Source organism: Nelumbo lutea, chromosome 1 (genome assembly GCF_056320005.1).
Source record: "Nelumbo lutea isolate HS-2025 chromosome 1, American lotus-T2T, whole genome shotgun sequence".
NCBI lineage: Eukaryota > Viridiplantae > Streptophyta > Magnoliopsida > Proteales > Nelumbonaceae > Nelumbo > Nelumbo lutea.
This window is the reverse complement of record NC_142684.1, coordinates 15,170,559-15,190,424: the sequence shown is the minus strand read 5'-3', so window position 1 is coordinate 15,190,424 and position 19,866 is coordinate 15,170,559. Positions and strand designations below refer to the sequence as shown.

Sequence of the window (19,866 nt, the reverse complement as noted above, 5' to 3'; positions counted from 1 at the left end):
TTTTACCCATAAAAAACTAACATATTTAACATTATTAAAGTTTTGATGATAAATAAACCTTATAAAATATGAATCAATGAAAAATAGATCATATGACATGTAATTATTTTATATCTTGATTTAACATGAAACAAATGGTAGTAAATTCATTGTAATTGGATATTTACCAAAGCCATTGGTTTAAGTTTTATAATATTTATTGTCAATGTATTTTGTCATGATATGACATAAGACATATCAAAGCAATTTTTAGTATACTTTAGTAATAAGATAATATTTTAATTATTTTTAATTTAAAATTTTAATGCTATTTGATACCCGATTGCAATCCAAATTTGATGATAAGATTCGATTCGAGTCAGAGTATATAAGCAAATCAGAATTGAATCTACCTCTGTTTTTTTTTTTTAACAAACTAGTGGAATGGCCCATGAGATGCATGGAGTATTTGGTATTGATAGTGATGTTTGATTATGCTTTTATATCTTGGGCATAGATGAAAAAAGGACTATCATCACAAAATGCCAAGATTGAAACATTAATGCATTAAATCTTAGGACAGTTATATTATACATAAAAAAAGACTATCCTCACAAAATTCCAATATCTGAATTTTATAATTATAAAATGTTGGTTGCATATTCATTAGATTGAAACATTAATGCATTAAATCAATTATAAAATTACATTCAACAACTTTATATATAGATATAATTCATCCCAATGAAACACAAAATTTATGGAGAATTGGAGAACCATTCCCTGTATTGTAATAACTTAAAACCCATGAAAATAATTATTATTAATGGTTAGAAGTAAACTAAGCTATTACGTTAATTTACTCAATTAACTATTGAATAGCATAAGTCGGTATCTAAGATGACTATTAAATAATTTAGTTTTATACCTAAAAACATTTTCTTCTTACTTATTAACTAAAAGGAAATAAAGAAATTAATTGGAAGCAAAATTTATCAACCCACCACTAGAGTAACATGTATGAAAATACCTTATAGGCACGTTGATCACCTCTGCACATTTATCCAAGAATAAAACAATTGAACGATCCATAATGTATCACAGTATTATATACGAGTGAAGACATGAATTGCAGGCCCTATTTAACAATTTATAAGACATGGCCCAACTGACAAATATATTTAAGGCACATGGAATAAGGTATTGTTATCATCCTCACTTTTATAAATGAATGAAAAATGAAATGAATAGGTACAGAGGTACAGGTACATATACAGATTTTTAAAATTTTATATTTTTTTCGCTGAATAAAATTGACTCTACCTCGTATCCAATTCGATCATATCTATTTGCGGGCCTATTTAAGGGTATTAGGCCAAAGCCCAAAAAGGTGCCCCCATCGGGAGAAACCCAAGCCCACAACAAATTAAGATGCGAATGGTGGGAAATCGAAAAAACGAGAATACTAATACTAGTGTCATTTTGTAAGAGCAAAAATAATGGAACTTGAAAAAACCAGATGTTCATCTTGTTTTCTGTCTTTCACCTTGCTGGTTCAAGTCGAAAAGGCAAATCCAGTCGTTCCCTAACCCTAACTCCTCAACTGTAACAGAGCTGAAGTAGCGATGGAGATGGAATTAGAGCCGAGGGTGAAGCCCCTATCTTACAAAATCAAGGGCGTGTCTCGTGAATCGCCTTCTCAGAAGGCTGTTCACGTCCTCGATACTGACCTTCGAACCCACTGGTCTACTGGAACCAACACTAAGGAATGGATCTTGGTCGAGCTTGACGTAATTCTCTCTCCCACTAAATCATTATCTAAGAACTGCTTTGGCTGTTCTGTTGCTCTTCTGCTTCTCTTCAGGCTTCATTAGAACCTCCGTATAATTTAATGGTGTTGTGTTATACAATTCGTACTTTCTTTTATTTATTTATCTTTTTCTTTTCTGTAAATCTTGAACTTTGTAGGTTTGTGGTTTCAAAACTTTGAGAGATTGAGCCACCTCAGAAAGTTCTGCCAAAATAATGTTGTTTAGGGATATCTTGTAAGCTGCATTATTTTTGTAGGTTCATTGCTCTCTTTTTCATTTTTTCTTTAATTTGTCCTCTGGTGAAGTGATAAATTCATATTTATTTATGAAAATTGAAACATAAGTGAAATATGGGAATGGGTTTCATATACATGAACTGGGTCTATTTACACTTGACAAATGAATTTAGTTAACTGTAAGTTTTTGTATGGGATGATGTTGATCATAAAAAGCTGGGTGTGATTTAGGTTATGCCAAATTTTCTAAAAATCCCTCATTCAACTGGAGGCAAGACTAAGTTGTGAGTTTAGGAATGATGAAATTTGTACAAATGCATTCAACAGGACTTGAGGATTAAACTAGTTGGAGGCAAGACTAAGTTGACTGCAATGGTTTGACCATGTGAAACAAAGATGAGTGAGAGCATTGTTGAGGATTAGTAGTTAGGTTCAAGTAGAAACGTTTTTAATAGAAGCAAGAAAGGTTGTAGATGTATTGGACCAGCAGTTTCTTCCTTCCAACTGATTACCAATCTTGAGTCTCCTTCCACGATCATATTTCTGTATGCCATTTTTTAATTGGTGAGAAGAACAGTTAAAATCACAGGAGCAGTGATTTTTTTTTAAATGTCAACAGTTGGGGTTGTGGTGAAGGAGGGCGGAAAGTTGAAGGAGAGATTACAGTTTCTGGACTCATGTTTGATTGGCAGATTTGTCAACTATTCACTGGATGAAGTGGATGTGTTCAGGTGGGCCAAGATGAGTGGAGAAGATTTGGTTTCATTGGTATTAGAAAGTTAAATGTAGATCTGTTCTTATTTATGTTCAAGAAGAAGGAATGTTCTGAAGAGATTTTAAAGTTTGAAGGAGGTAGATCATTGAGATGCCCTGAATTGAGATTAAGAAGATGGACCTAATGGTTGATTTGATTAGAGGATCGATTGGAAGAAACTTTGTTTGGATTAATGTCTTTGGTATTCTGTTGTATGCTTGGTGTACCCAAATTTCCTGTGCAGTTGGGGACACCTCTAGGAGGTTCAAAAGATGTTACTTTAGAAATAAAACATGGTTCCATCTGTAGTTTTCAAGAATGCTGATTGATTCATGAGACATCCAGTTGATTCTGAGTTGTAGTTTATGTGTTTTCTATTTGGAGAGGCGGCACCTCACACCTCTCTAAGGGGATATTCATGTAACCAATCTTTGAGTTAATGGAAATATTATCAAAAAAACAAAAAAGAATTAAGAATTGTGGTGGAAGGAGAGGATCCAACATTTTCTTTGGTTGAGAGGTTTTCATAGGTTGAAGATTCACTAGTCGAATGGGAATAGGGTAAAGGAAGGAAGGTGAGCGATTGTCAGAAGGAAGAAGATGGAAGGTTAAACAATAACAAAATGGAAGTAATTTTACAATCGGAAGGTTTAAGGGATGTGGGACGGTGGGAGATGAAAAGTTGCCAAAGATTAAGGAGGGTCAGGCAGAGAGTTTGGTAAAAGAAGGGGAAGGGGCAAGTGTTGCTAGTGGACAGTTAATGTGCCGTGGGCTTAAAGTTAGTGGGCCAAGGAACAAGTCTTTGGGTTTGTCTTCAAAAAAGATCTTAAATGGGTTTTAGGCTTTAATAAAAGAGGAAAAAGGTGGGCCCAAGAGTTGGGTTGAAAATTTGATGTTGGGCCAGGTTAGGTATTGTGAAATAAAGGGGTGTGTGACAAAGAGGAGTTTGTTTGGTTTATAACAAAATATTGTTCGGATTCAAAGTTAGGAGAAGATTTTCAAGAAAAGGAGGTCTTGAGTTTGTCGATTGGAGAAAAAATGAATGTTGAGGTCTTGAAGACTAGAGAAGAAGGAAATCCATCAGCTACATTGAACGGGGAGGCACAAGGGGAATGCAACAATTAGGTTAATGGAGAATCTATAGCAGTGCATGGGTTACAAATATGGCCAATGGAGAAATCAAAAAAGCTTTTGGTAAGGTTTTAGATCGGGCTACTCAAAGAACAAGGTTAGAGAGAGGAAACAATGAATCCGACCTTGTGATGTTGAATAAGGGGGCATCATTGACAAAGAATACAACATTCAGAGGGGACTTAAGTGAGCATCCTATTGTAGAGGTGAGTTAAAAAAAACTCTTTGGAGAACAGTGCTGTAGTTGATTCACCTAGGCTTGTTGATGTTTCAATTGAGGAAGTTCAAAGGGGTAAGGGAGATGGGGGCAACTGGCAATAGAGGAATTTATATTTTGGGGCTAGTGGGAATAAAAGAGGATTGAATAGTAAAAGGATGGAAAGAAGAGCGACTGAAGTGGTTTCAAATGTTATCTTAGGACAAAGGGGTTTGGGAAGCTGAAGTTTGTTAGGAGGAGACAAGGGAGGAGGCCCTAGAGGTAATAGTAGTGAATGGGGACTTGTAGGAAGGGGAGATAATAAGTGGTGATTGTGAACCGGCAAGGGTCAAAGAAAGGAAGGGTTTTGGTTTAACTTGTTATAGAATGTATAAAAGGAAGAGGGGTTACCACACAAGAACATTTTAGGATAATGATGGAATAAAATTCCTTCCTTCCTTAATCTCACCGAATCAAGGGACCTTTGTGAAAGGGAGACAAATTATTGATCAGATTTTAACAACCAATGAATGTGTCGATTACAAAAAAAGAAAAGGAGAAAAGGGTCTGATATGTAAACTTAACTTAGAAAAGGCTTATGATTTGGTGGATTGGGATTTCTTGCTAGAAGTATTGAAGAATAGAGGCTTTGGGGAGAGATGGCGTAAGTGGATGAAGGGTTGTATTACCTCTTGTCACTTCTCAATCTTAGTGAATGGAGTAGCTAGGGATTTCTTTCCTACAAAGAGGGGCCTTAGACAAGGAGACCCTTTGTCACCTTTCCTCTTCACTCAATCTTAGTGAGTGATTGTCACTCACCTACAGTTTGTAGATGATATCATTCTCTTTTGTGAAGGGGAAATTGAGGAGATGGATAATTTGAGATTGGTGGTGATGCATTTTGAGAGAGTCTTCAATATGAAAATCAATTGGAACAAGAGTTGTGTAGTAGGGGTGAATTTACGGGATGATTAATTGCAGTTGGTGTCTAGGGCTTTAGGTTGTGAGGTGAGTGGTTGGTCTCTGGTATATTTGGGTTTGCCTCTAGGGGGAAATCTTAGAATAGAAAACTTTTGGTACTCAACTTTAAAAAGATTCACTAAGATGATAGCAGGGTGGAAGAGAAGTTATATCTCACTAGGGGGTTGAATCACTTCAATCAAGTCCACTCTGGCCAACCTTTTGGTGTATTTTTTGTCTACCTTTAAGCTTCTTGCCAAGGATGCCAATAAATTAGAAAAGCTCATGAGAGATTTTCTGTGGGAGCCGGGTGACTCAAAAAAGGACCATTTGGTGAAGTGGGAAGTAGTTTCTAGGAAAAAGGAAGCAAGGGGTTTAGGCATTGGCAATATTAGTTTAAGAAACGTAGCTTTGTTAGGAAAGTGGTTGTGGAGATATCCTTTGGAGCAGGACAATTTGTGGCACTTGGTGGTGGAAAGTATTCATGGGATGGCAACTAATGGATGGGATGCTGGCGTCGACTCTAGGGCTTCTCATTTCTCCCCTTGGAAAGCAATTGTTGGAGTCTTGCCTTCCTTTCAGCCTTTCATTAGATTTGATGTGTGCTCAGGTAATAAAATTTTGTTTAACAACCCCCCTTAAGGATAGATTCTCGGTAATGTATTCTCTTTCCCTATATAAATTCAAAACCATCTCCTCACTTCATGTGTCTGAGGGGACTTGGGATTTGGGTTTGAGAAGAGGGTTGAGGGATTCGGAATTGGCTTCTGCAAATGAGTTATTCACTGTGTTGAATTCAGTTTTCCTAGATATTTCCTGCCCAGATAGTAGAATTTGGAAAGAGTCATCTTTAGGGACTTTCTCTTGTTCATCTTTTCTCAACGCCTTAGTTCAGTCTTCTTTTGTGTCTGTCTCTTTTCTTGCTAAAGAAATCTGGTATTCTCCTGTGCCGCCAAAGGTTAGGGCTTTTTGTTGGGAAGTGGCTCTTCAAAAGATCAATATTATGGATGCACTTTAAAGAAAAAGGCTAGGCTGTAGCCTTTCCTCACACGTCTGTTACCTTTGCTTAAGAAATGGTGAGACAGTGACTCATCTTTTGATTTCTTGTCCTTTTGCTTATTATTTGTGGGATTGGTTCTCTTCTTTGTTTGGTTACAGATGGAAACCCCCTCGGGTGTGCTGAACCTTTTTGACTCTAGCTTCTTCCGACAACCAAGGAAAAGGGGTAGGGTAATGTGGAGAATAACAAGAGCAGCTATCCTATGGTCAATTTGGGAAGAGAGAAACAATAGGATCTTCCTAGGGCAAGAAAAATCCAAGGAAGCACTTGTGGAGGTTGTCACCATCAAGGTTATGCATTGGCTTAAAGTACACCATCTCTTCATGGACTTCTCCTGAGCGGACTTAATTAGAAATTGGAGTGCTATAGCTGTATCCTCGTCTTTCTCCCCTGTGGTACAAGAATGTTGGGTACCACCGCCTCAGTTCAGGGTGAAGCTAAACTTTGATGTAAGCTCCTTGGGTAGTCCAGGTCAGTCGGGAGTTGGGGGTGTGTACAGAAACGAGGAAGGAAAAGCCTTGGCCCTTTACTCGAGCCCAATTGGGGTGGAGGATTCATTAAGGGCAGAAGTAGTGGCCTTACTTCAAGGTTTGAAACTGGTGAAACAATGGGGAATGCAGCAATTAGAAGTGGAAGGAGACTCCAAGATGATAATAGGGTGGATGCAAGCTGGAAACCTGGGAATGTGGTCTCTTAGACAGCCTCTAAGAGAGATTATTAGCTTAGTAAGGGTGATTGGGGTGCATTTTAAATGGGTAAGAAGGTCAACAAATGGAGTGGCTGACACTTTAGCTAAACAAGGAGTTACTAGGGAGGCTTCGTTTTGGGCCTCTTTGTAAGTTTTTGATTTTCTTTTTCCATCCATTTTATGGGTGGTAAGCCTGTAATCTTTTCAATTCTCTAATGAAAGTTACTGTTTCCTATCACACACACACACAAAAAAAAAAAAAGATGGAATAAAGATTTGGGATTACTTATTTTGGAGGGGAGAATTTTACTAGGAAAATGTTAAAGATTTGGAAGAAAGACATCCAATAATGCATGATAATGGAGATTTTACCTTGGGTTTGGAAGATATCAATGTCAATTCTAGGTTAGAGTTTGATAAAAAAGAGTTGAGTTCATTTAAAGGAGGTGGTGTGGGTTGTAGAGGAGAGAGAGTTGGTGTTGGAGGAGTATTTTGAGAGAAATGTGGTGCTAGAACTGGAAGGTTTTAATGATGGTAAAACTCAAAAGGCATTAAAGGTCTTGAAGAAGCCAAGTGCAGTTTGAAGATTCAACAATCAGAGAACTTCTCAAACAGTCCAGGTCTTTAAAGTGTTTGTGATGCAGTTCATGTTCATGCCCCGAGAAGCATCATATCATTTTAAAAGGAGAAGATAAGTGGGCCTATATTTGAACTCACTAATGGGCTTCCAACATCCATTTTGGTTAGTGGGTTTCTGATTGCTAGTTTGTTTGTGGACTTTTAACAACTAGTTTATTAGTGGGTTTATAACTGCTAGTTTTATTAAATGCTCTAACGGCTAGTTTTTCATTTAATGCTCCAACAAGTAGTTTTTGTTCTCTATATAAAGCATTGTAATATCAAGCTAGCGGTATCAAGTTATTCCCTTTGTTTTGAGAAACTTAGAGCTTTGTTTGAGAATTGAGAGAGTCTTCTCTTGGGTGAGTGAGTCTCTAACCTTGTTGCCTCACTTTGTAAGCCATCTTATATTCTATCCATTTTCTTTTTTTTTTTTTTTATTTCTTTGAGCAAATTTCTTTCATTATCTTTCTTCATATTTGAGCTGCATTAATCGGTATGAGAGCGGGTTGAGTTAGAGCTTGTAATGTCATTGCTCTACTCTTTTTCTTCATCCATAAAGTGTTGCAGTTATAGAAAATAGGTCTAGTAATGTCCCAATTTCGGCAATGAAATCTTCTTCATATTGGGTCATGTCATATATCATTGGAAAGCTCTTCGAGCTATTTCCTAACACAACAAACGATTCATCAATCGGAGTTCTCTATAGAAAGTTGTAAGCAATAAAAGATCAATTGACAAAGCTGTCTACTACAACCGAATTCTTCAAAAAAATGAGGTAATAAGATCTCAAATCGAAATATCCTTCTTCGTGATGAAACCAATGAAATTTGAAGGCTATAAAACCCTTCAACGTATAATGGAGGAAATCTTGGGAAGGCTTCCCAAACTATCTCCTACAAGCAATTATATTGGTACAACTTTGTTTATGGTGCAAGTTTTGGAAGATTGCAATGGCAATCTTATATGGTCATTCTCATGAACTAGATCCAACGAGGAAGAGCATATTGATTGGGATAGTCCTCCAATATTTGATGAAGAGGCCATTATTCATGATGATTCTCCTATCATTTATAATGAATTTCAAAGTGATGAAAACAACATTCATCAAGTGGCAGATTTTGGCTGCATCTTTTTCATGCAAGTGTATGAAGACCTTTATTGGCAGCCATTTTCTCCAAGTTTAAAATGGTTGTTGAAGGAAGAATTGGGTTATTTGGAGTACAAGAAACATGTCTTAATAACTAGGAGACACGATGAAGTAATTCCATTTCATTTTGGAGGTTTACATCATCAATTGCCTATCAAAGGATCGGTAACAGAAAAATGTAGCTGAAGCATGATGGTAAATCATTCTTTTGAAGTTGTTAAAACTCGAGGACGAGTTCTTTTCAAAAGGGGGGAGATTGATGCAGTTCAAATTCATGCCCCGAGAAGCACCATATCATTTTAAAAGAAGATAAGTGGGCTTACATTTCAACTCACTAATGGGCTTCCAACAATCATTTTGGTTAGTGAGTTTCTAACTAGTTTGTTAGTGTGTTTATAATGGCTAGTTTTATTAAAAGCTCTAATGACCATTTTTTCATTTAATGCTCCAATAGCTAGTTTTTGTTTTCTATATAAAGCCTTGCAATTTCAAGCTATAGGCATCAAGTTTTTCCCTTTGTTTTAAGAAGCTTGGAGCTTTCTTTAAGAGTTGAGAGAGTTCTGTCTTGGGTGAGTGAGTCCCCAACCTTGTTGCCTCATTTTGTAAACCATCTCATATTAATGAAGTCCCATCCATTTTCCTTTTTCTCTTTTCTATTTCTTTGAGTAGATTTCTTTCATTATCTTTCTTCATATTTGAGTTGCATTAGTTTGCAAGATAGAAAGGGGGTTTATTTGGAATTGGGCCTACTAAGAAAGCGAAGAAGCCAAGGAAAACTAGGGGTGCAACTTGGGTGGGCCCAACCCAAGCTTGAACAGGCCCAGCCCGAAATTTTACACGGGTTGGGCTTGGATTTTTGGTCCTCACTCCTCAGGTCGGGCTCGGGCCGAAGAAGTCGGGCTTTTAATTTTTTGGGCCCGACCTGAGCCCGAGCCCAACCCAAGTACAACAAATTATAGTGCAGGTTGGGAAGATTAGGCTTGACCTTAGGCTCGGTCCAGGCTCTGGCCTTAAGCCCAAATTTTAGGGTCAGGCCCAGGTTGACCATAAATCCGACCGAACCTGCCCGACTTGCACCCCTAAAGAAAACTAGTAGGAGCAAAGAGGTTTCTAGTTAAGCTTGTGGAAAGTTGGACATTTATGTTCTTTTGATGTAGGGTGTTGTTTTGTGTCTTGTTGTTGTTCAACGGGGGTGGTGGTTTGTTGTTTTTTCTGTCTTGTGGTTGTTGCTTGGATGGTTGGTCTTTTGGAGGTGTAGTTCTAATTTTCTTCTCTTGGGTACTGTGGCCACCTTTCTTTGTGTTTTTTTCAATCTTATTTTAGTATTTTTTCTTTCTATTACAAAAAATGAAGTTGTTAGACCATAAGAAGTTCGACATGATTTAGGAATGCAAAATTTGCTAACTCTCTCATTCAATTTGAAGCTCCTGCCATTAATATGAGAAGAATGTTTTTTAATGACTAGGGTTTTTTTTTTTTGCCTTTTTCAGAGGGGCTGATGCTTCTATTGGTCAAAAGAGATGGTTTATGTCTTTGGACCTGTTGTTGGATACAGGGTTTAATTGAAAGTTGAAGTGTCTGACATGTTATGGTACCTTGGTATGGGTATCTTGGAACATAGGTTTCAACATATTACTACTATAAAGCAATAAAGATATGGGTGATTTATGGAAACCATATGGCTATTAAGAATCATGTATCTAATAATTGGGAAATGATCTTCATAATATTGTCCCATGTGTTGTTTATTTTGGTCATTTAATTAATTAGCTGTCTTTGTAGGAGGGTGGATGATAGGGAAGGGATAAAAGGCTTTAGGGTGGGGAGGAGTGTGGTTTCATAGTTGTAGTTTGCTGATGACACCTTGGTTTTGTATGAATACAAAGGAAAGAATATCATGAGGAATTTGAAGGTTATTTTAGAGATGGTTAAGAGGGATTTTAAAGATGCTGATGACACCTCTGGTATTGCTGATGACACCTTGTACGTTCTAACTCAACCTCTGGGTTTGGTTGGAACTTGGGTTTGAGAAGAGATATCAGGGACACAGGGTTAGATTGTACCTTAACTTTACTATTCATCCTTGATGGGGTCTTCCTGGAGCGAACAAAGGTAGACAGTAGAATCTGGACACTCCCTCGGGTTCCTTTACTCGTGCCTCATTCTTTAAAGCCCTAATACAACCATCTGCTCCTCTTGGTTTGTCCTTCCTTGTTAAAGACATGTGGTATCAACCTATACCTTCGAAGGTTGGGAATTTCTGTTGGGAAGCCTTTTCGGAAAGAGTTAACACGGGAGATTTGCTTCAAAGGAAAAGACCCAATAGCTGTTTGTCTCCTCACTGGTGTGTCCTTTGTAAAGTTGATGGTGAATGATACCGCTTACTAATTTCTTGTCAGTTTGCTAAATTCATTTGGGAATGGTTTACTTCTCTGTTTGGGTGTAAGTGGACTCTCTCATTGAACATGCAAAACTTATTCACATCCGCTCCTAACTGACCAACAAAAAGGGCTAAGATTTTATGGCAATGTATTAGGGCTGCAGTTTGTTGAACTATTTGGGAAGAAAGAAACTCACGGATTTTTCAGAAAAGGAGAGAAGTGCGGAAGTAATACTGGAGGTTACTCATATTAGGGTGATACATTGGTCGAAAACTTTGGATATGTTTGCAGATTTCTTAGTAGATGGTTTGCTAGGAAAGTGGAAGGAAATTGCAGAATCAGCCTCAGCTAAGGTCTCAAGTTCTCTTTGGAACCCTCCACCTCATGGTTTTACTAAACTGAATTTTGATGGCAGTAGTATGGACAATCCAGGGCCCTCTAGAATAGGGGGAGTTATAAGAGATGAAAAAGGAAATCTGTTAGCTATGTATTCTGGTCCAATTGGGGTGGGAGATTCCTTGAAGGCTGAGATACTAGCAGCTCTTGAAGGGGTACAAAGGGCTAAAGACATGAAAATTAATAAAATGATCATAGAAGGAGATTCTGAAATTGTGGTGAACTGGCTAAAAGAGGGCAACTATAGGCTTTGGAATTACAACAATGGAAAGAGGAAATTTAAGTGGCTGACTAAGGACCTTGAAGTTCAATGTACATGGGTAAAGAGAAATGCGAATTCATTGTCAGATGGTCTAGCTAGGCAAGGGGTGAACAGAAACTCTATTTTTTGGGCTCTGTTGTAATTGCTTTTATATTTGGGTGTATCTTGGATGTATTTGGGAGTTAAGAGTGTCTAGCTCCCTTACTCTGATATTTTCTCAATCCTTTAATAAAATTTACTGTTATTGCTAAAAAAAAGTGAACCTATAAAAGTGTTTCACTGTAGGTATCAATATATGCCTAATGAAGATCAAGTGATATTCTAATAAGGGGTGGTGGATTCTTGGTGGGGTTTGAAGGAGGTGAAAATTTTGAAATGGGGGATGGTACAACTGCTAATTTCTGGATGGATGATTGGGTAGGTATTCGTAGATTATGTGACCTTTACACTAAATTATACAACCTAAGCAAGAATAAAGTATCTTTTGTAGATCTAGTTTTGAAACTACACAAGGAAGGGTGGTATGGTGTCTGGAATTCAGAAGGCCTCTCTTTGGTTGGGAAGTGGAGGAATGTGTATTTGTTATCAAAACTACAATCGGTGGAGATGCAACTACAAAGAAGGGATGCAAGGTGGTGGAAGGAAAGTAAGAATGGTGTCTTCTCTCTGATTTGTGATGGCACCATATTATTTTGTGAGGGAGATAATAGGAGATAGGTGAGAAATTTGAAAGTGGTGATCCAAGTGCTTGAGAAGATGTCAAATCTGAAAATTAATTTCAATAAGAGCCATGTGGTGGGGATCAATATGGATGAAAGAGAGGTGTTAGAGTGTGCAACTAGTTTGGGTTGTGAAGTATCTTAGTGGCCATTGAATTACATGGGATTACATGTGAAGTATCTTTTTGCGGGGAATTTGGTAAGATTTTGGGAACATCTGTGGATGGGGGATTCTCCACTTAAATATCAATTCCTATCTTTGTTCCTCCTTTCCAGATACAAAAATGAACCTGTTTCCACTTTTCTATCCTCTCCTGGTTTGGGGCTTGAGCTTGATTGGGACTTGGGGTTTAGCAAGGATTCAGAGGATCAGACGTGGACAGTGTCTTGGTTTTGATTCAAATTCTCCAAAAGGTTTTCTTAGATCCCTCTAAATTGGACTCTCAAATTTGGACCCTTTCCTCCTCTGGTTCATTTACTTGTGCATCATTTTCAAAGCCCCAACTCAACCTTTTCTTAGTCCTGGGTTTTCCTTCCCTATTAAATAAGTGTGGGGGAAATTGGTCCTGCCAAGGGTTGGGGCATTTTGCTAGGAATTATTTTGGAAAGAGTAAACACTTGTGATCTACTTCAAAGAAAGAAGTCTTTTTGATGCTTCTTTTCGAATTGGTGTACTCTTTGTAAAGCCAATGGTGAGTCTTGCTACCACTTATTAATTAATCTCTTGCTCTTTTGTTTCTTCTATTTGGGATCGGTTTCTTTCTCTGTTTGGTTGCAAGTGGACTTCCCCTTTAAATCTACAAAGCCTCTTTCACAATTCTCTCTTGTTGACTTGTGGAGAAACTAGGAGGTTGTTGCAAATTCTTCTTTAGTTAAGAACAAGCTGATTGTTGCCTGGAAGCCCCTTGAAGAAGGCTTTATCAAGCTAAACTTTGATGGTAACAGCCTTGGTAATCTCGAGCCTTCTGCTATTGGAGGGGTGTTTAGGAATGCAGAGGGTGATTGTTGCCTTGTTTTCTGGTCCAATTTGAGTGGGAGATGTGATTAGTCAGAGGACCAAGCAGATTTACAGGGAGCACAATTGGCAAAAGAAGTGGCCAGTAAGTCTAGCCTTTTCTTTTCATATTGTTTACTTTCTAGTAAAAGTAAAGCTTGTCAATGGTTCACTTTCCAGTATTGTTGGTCAAGGAGTTGTCTCTTTGCTTAGTGGTCTTCATTTGTTTGATGTCTTTCATTTTCTTAAGGTGCCACTTAATCTTCTTTCTATTAGTTGTATTACAAAATCATTAAATTGTCCAATAACTTTTCTTCCTGACTCTTGTGTGTTCCAGGATTTGACCTCAAGGAGAATGGTTGGTAAAGGATGCATGGTTGAAGGTCTCTACATCTTAGATTTTGAGGCTACTTTTGAGTTTTGAGGAGTTAGAAAAATACTAGGTTCTTGAGTCAGTCAATTAGTCATTGTAATAAAACCAAGGTTTATCATTGGCATAGCCAGTCGGCTGATTTATTATTTGTTTCGTTAAATGTTTAGTTTCCAAAATTATTTAAGTTCATGTCTTTGTCTTTGTTGCAATGTCTCACTTGTTAGTGGAGTAAGCATTGTAGAAACTCATATCCTCCTATAAATAAAAGGCCTGAATTTCCTTTTTGTCTTGCACTTCTGATGTTTGGGGCCCTTCTTTAGTTTTTGCAGAAGGTGGCTACAGATAATTTATTAGTTTTATTGATGATTTCTTGAAGTTCCACAAGTTATACATACCTTTCATGATATGTTTTTTTTTTTTGATGAATACTTTCATGATATGGTATTTGCACAATTTCATATTGATGCTCAGATATTACAACCGAATAATGTAAAAGAATATTTCAATAAAAATTCTTACTATATACTTGGATAGTAATGGACTACTACATCAAAATTCTTGCCCTCAAACACCACAATAAAATGGTGTTGCCAAGTGAAAGATCAAACATTTGTTGGAAGTTTCTTGTAGATTATTATTCCATATACATGTTTCCAAATGCTTATAGGTTGATGCTATTCTTGTTGTCGCCTACTTAAAAAACCACGTGCCATCTCGCAAATTGCAGTTGAAGGTCCAACATCAGTTGCTCTTCCCCATCTCTCCATTGTTCTTCATTCCCATTCGAGTTTTTTCCTTTTTCGGTTGTTAGTGTTTTTGTTTATAACTTATCTCCTTTGTTTGGTAAGTTGGATCCTTGGTCTATAGCTTGTATCTTTGGGTATTTGTTTACACAAAAGGGGTGTAAAACTACAAACGTTTTGGTCCTATATCTTAAAAGGTGTATTTTTTGCATCAATCTTACATTCTTTGAGTCTTGCTCTTTTGCTTCACCTTACAGGGAGAAAAGTGATAATATCATAATAGTTTGGTGAGGCAGGTTCTCTTGCTTCCTTTTTCTTTTACTCAACCATTTCAACCTTCATAGCCTGAATTCTAGGTCTACACTTGTCACCATAAGAATTAGCCATTGGATTTAGCTGTGAAACCATAAGTGGCACCTTTGATGCCGTCAAACTCTTATGAGGCTGATCCACACATTAGCTTTCCTCTTCCTTTGTCTTGCACCTCTGAGCCCATTCCTAATGATATTGATTTTACCTATTGTTATTCATAAGAATGGTTTAAAATGCCCCTAAATTTTCGAATGTTTCTATTTCTATGGGTAACACGAAATGTTACTAGAATCGACATTTTCCCAATGAAAGCGACTGTTGCTACGTGGAGTACAAGAGATAGTATTATAAAATAAGTTAGCAACAATATTGTAGATATGTGGAGCAGCATTGTTATTATGGACATGATTACCACTTTGAGCCCACTAAAATACTTTTCAAACATGAAGTTAAATATATAGTTTTTATTGTTTTAGTGGTTCAAATAAGTCCTGTTCAAAGAAGAAGAATTGCCACATTGAACTAGAGTCTTAACCCTCCTAGTTGATCATAATCTCTATTATATTAAAATGTTAGAATGCTCGAGTCAGGGGTATTTTGGTCATTATGGTTTATCTTCTTGAAAGTGAAAGGTCTATTGTATCTGAGTTTAAGTTATGTGTCCCATCTTCTATGAGGGACAAAATAGTCTTTCTTGTAACTCTAAGTTTTTTGAATAAATTCAAGTGGATCGGCTAGGAGAGGGATGATTTTTACATTCTCTCTTCTAGTCTGGCTGAATACTCTTCTTCTTCTTTCTCTTTTCTTTCTTCTTTCTTCTTCTCTACTTTGACCTAGAATCAACTAGGGTTTACTAACATGGTATCAGAGCAATAAGGTCTCGTGTTCTCTCTTCTTGCTGCTGTCCTCTTCCTGGGTTCGCCGCCAGCTTCACAGTAGTTTTCATCCTTCAGCTGACCTGATTGGAGATTCGATAAAGGGCTGAAAAAGGAGTTGTCGTTTTGAAGGCCTGGAGGTGAGAATGCCTCTGGCCGGTGCTGTGGTGGTCGTTGAAGTGGTACACTAGACCCTCTATACAGTGTACGAAGAGGGCTGAACGTAGACAGGTATGAACACTGCTGTCGTGTGCTCAAATAATGGACTGTGAATGCTATTTTGTGCTTCAAAAGTTAGTTGTTGTGGAGCTTGGTGAGACTGATACACATATCAGTCATGTTCTTTTTTTTTTTCTTGCTCATATGTGTGCTGAAAGAAGAGTCGTAGATTGCTGAAGTCCACGACAGCAGTGGCGTGGTGGTGGTTGTGTCGTGGTGGCTGACATATCTATGATTCTAAATGCTTAAAAGTGAACTCCTAGACCTTGCGTGTAATCAGTTCTGCAGTATGAAGAACAAGTGTTCGATGAGATGACTGAGTGATTTCAGCCTTGGCGTGTTGATGGTAAATGGTCCTGCAGTGTGCAGTCAAGGTGTTTGATGTGTTGACTGAATGATTTCAGCCTTAGTGTGTAGTGTGTAATGTGCAGTTGAAGAAGTTGGAGTTGGTGGTATCATAAGTGAGATAAGTCTTGTGAATTTTGTGAGGTTGTGGTGTATATTTGAAGGTAAAATAATTAAGATGGCTTCATTTGCAGATGGGAATGACAACAAAACAGGCATCATGCCTTCTCCAGATTATTTAAGTATTCAAATGACATCCATCAAGTTGAATGGTGAGAATTATGTACCATGGGCAAAATCCGTGGAGGTGTTCTTGAAGGCCAAGAGGAAAGTAAAACATGTGGAGGAGAAACCTCCCTCTGATTCCCCTGGGTTCAGTGACTGGGCACAAGAAGATGCACAGATAATGACGTGGCTTTGGAACAACATGGAACCAAAGATTAGTGTGACTTTCATGTTCCTAGATACAGCCAAAGAAATCTGGGATCATGCTAAGAAGTTGTACTTTGGACAAGACAACACAACTAGGGTATAGCAGTTGTACCAAGAATACTTCAATTTGAAGCAAGGGAGTCAAAGCTTAGAAGAGTATTATGCAAGTTTGAGGAACATCCGCAATGAGCTCAATGTGTATCACCCTCTAACATCAGATGTCCAGATCCAACAACAGCAACGTGAACAGCTTGATGTGACTAGGTTTCTTGTGGGCTTGAAGGCTGAGTATGAGCCTGTCAGAGCACAGATATTGGGGGGATCCGCTCTCCCCTCACTTGAAGAAGTTTTTGCCCGTCTTAAGAGGACATCCATTGAGCCGGTAGAACATTCTTCCTTCTCTGATAGATCTGGTTTGGTAGTGACTAAAGGGAGTGGTCGTGGAAGTAGAAGTGGTGGTGGCAGCAGTGGACCTCCAAGCAACCGTGGTGGATACATGTTTAACCGGGCTAGTGGCCGGACTAGAGGCCGAGAGTTAGGGGGAGGCCGTGGAAAAGGTAGGAGTAATGCTCAGAGAAAGTGTACACATTGTGGCTTAGAGGGGTACACAGTTAATTTCTGCTATGATTTGCGTGGTCTACCCAACACTTGGGCTCACCATGCTACGTCTAAGAGTAGTAGCACAATTACTGAAAGCCAGCAAACTGACCCAACCCCCTCCACATCTGCTTGTGCTTCTGGGTAGGAAATGGTGAGTGTACCACGTGCAGTATATGAGCAGTTCCTTCAAACATCTCAGCAGAACACCGTTACACTTGCCCATTTAGGTATGGCTTGCTTAGCTTCCAAAGCCTCACTCTGGATCATTGACTCTGGAGCCTCGGACCATATGTCTGGGACTCTTGATGTATTTTCTTCCCTTTCTCGCTCCTCCACATCTCAAATAGTTACACTTGCTAATGGTTCTACATCTCCTATCTGTGGTGTTGGTGATGTTGATCTCTCCTCGTGTTTAGCATCTATTTTATATGTTCCTGAGTTCCCTTTTAACCTTATGTCTGTTAGCAGATTAACCAAGTCCCTTAATTGTTCTGTAACCTTCTATCATTCTTCTTGTGTGTTTCAGGATCTCAAGACGGGGAGGAAGATTGGTGGAGGGCATGAAGCAGGTGGTTTGTATTATCTTGATGGTGGTGGCCCCCCAGTGGCTTTTCAGTCGTCTCTTACTCCTCTCCAGTGGCACTGCAGACTTGGTCATCCCTCTCTCAAGGCTTTGAAGCTGATGGTTCCTTCCTTGAGTCATCTTTCATCATTAGATTGTGAGTCATGTCAGTTGGGAAAATATCATCGAGTCTTATTTAGTCCAAGAATTGATAGTCGTGTCTCAAGTCCTTTTGCTTTAGTTCATTCTGATGTATGGAGTTCAGTTAAAGTGGTGTCATACAATGGGTATAAGTATTTTGTAATCTTTGTTGATGACTTTTCAAGGATGACATTGATCTATCTTATGAAAGACCGTAGTGAATTGTTCTCGATTTTTCAAAAATTTCATGCTGAAATAAGCACTCAGTTTGGTGTTCATATGAAAATACTTCGCTCCGATAATGCCAAAGAATACAACTCCTCACCATTTCAGCAATACCTAGAACATCATGGGATAATTCATCAAACTTCTTGTGCCTACACCCCGCAACAAAACGGTGTAGCTGAACGGAAAAATAGACATCTTCTTGAAACTGCTCGGTCCTTGATGATCAATATGAATGTCCCAAAGCATTTTTGGAATGATGCTGTTCTTACATCCTGTTTTCTGATAAATCGGATGCCCATGTCAATCCTTGGAAGTCAATCCCCTTTTTTTTTGATCAATAACATCAATTTCATTAAATTAAGAGAATAGAGGGAAAGGAATACAAAGGGAGATAAAATAACTTAGCTCCCCAAAAATCAGAAAACTCAGGGAAAGCAAAGAAAATTAAAAACTAGCCCAGAAAACAACCTCCCTATTCACTCCTTGCTTGGCCAACCCATTCGCAAATGAGTTGGCACTCCTCTTCACCCACCTGTACTGAATCTCTATGTCCCTACCCAGCCATAAGAACTGTTTTTTCTCATTGCTAAAGTTCCACAAACCACTGTCCTCTGTCTTCAACCAATTAACCACCACCTTCGAGTCACCTTCCAGAATCAAACGGCTAATATTTAGATCTTTTGCTCTTCGAATTCCTTCAAGCGCTGCAAGGATCTCAGCCCTAAGAGAGTCACCTTCTCCAATAGGGCCAGAGAATAAAGCAGTAACAATCCCTTCCTCATTCCTGAAGACTCCTCCAATCCCAGAGGGCCCTGGATTCCTTACACTGCTGCCATCAAAATTCAGCTTTAAAAAGCCCGAGGGGGGAGGGGACCAGAACGGACAAAGAGTCCTCTTGCATCTTGCAGTGAAAGCAATCTCTTTCCAGTTTCTTAGCAAGTCATCCATAGGACAATCTGAAAACAACTCCAAAGATTTTAGCCAGTGGACCGCTCTTATAAGGATTCAATCTAACAAATCTTCCAAAGTTTTTTCCTTGTCAGAAAATATGCGTGAGTTTCTTTCTTCCCACAAAGACCAGCAAACCTCCACACATAGTCTTCCCTCGCTTCTTAGTCCAACTGAAAAAAGATGGGGAAAACAAACCTTGGACAGTCTCCGGAGGATACCAAGAACACCCAAAACGGGAGAAAACCCACTCCCAAACAGATTTAGCAACCTTACAAGAGACCATGAGGTGGTAGCTAGATTCCCCATCAGCTTTTCAAAGAGCACATCTATTAGGAAGTAGACAATAGTTGGGTCTCTTTCTTTGGAGTAAGTCTAAAGTGTTGATTCTTTCCAGGAAAATTTCCCAACAAAAAAACCCCACCCGAGGAGGAATAGGTCTGCTCCAAATTTCCTTAACTGGAAAGGACAACCCTAGGGGGGTAGGAGGCTGAGTTAAAGTTTCAAAGAAAGAAGCACAAGAAAAGGTACCAGAGCTAGAAAGGGTCCAAAATCTGGTGTCTTCCTTAGCAGGGTTTAGGAAGACACCCTAAAGGGAGGCTAACAGAGCTACTAGGCTATCCAAGTCCATATCTCTAATTGCCCTACGCAGGCCAAGGTTCCAACCAAAGCTCGAAATGGAAGCTGAAGGGACTAAGAAAGAAGAAATGGGTTCATTTTTCAAGTCTGAAAGAGCATACAAGGAAGGAAACT

The 19,866-nt window shown here is 38.6% G+C and overlaps 1 protein-coding gene across 2 annotated transcripts in view; it reads left to right on the top strand.

The window, feature by feature from the left end:
• Positions 1-1,373: 1,373 nt before the first annotated feature.
• Positions 1,374-19,866, top strand: part of LOC148873645 (uncharacterized) — an 88,625-nt gene continuing 70,132 nt past the window's right edge. The window contains exons 1-2 of one of the 2 annotated variants that reach the window (XM_088965984.1): positions 1,491-1,769; positions 13,673-13,718. Coding sequence is in view for 1 of the 2 variants with exons in the window: in XM_088965983.1 (XP_088822109.1) it covers positions 1,605-1,769 (165 nt within the window). In the remaining variant the exon portion in view is untranslated. Of the gene's footprint in view, positions 1,770-13,672; positions 13,719-19,866 lie in introns of both variants that reach the window. The other variant, XM_088965983.1, reaches the window with a different exon arrangement.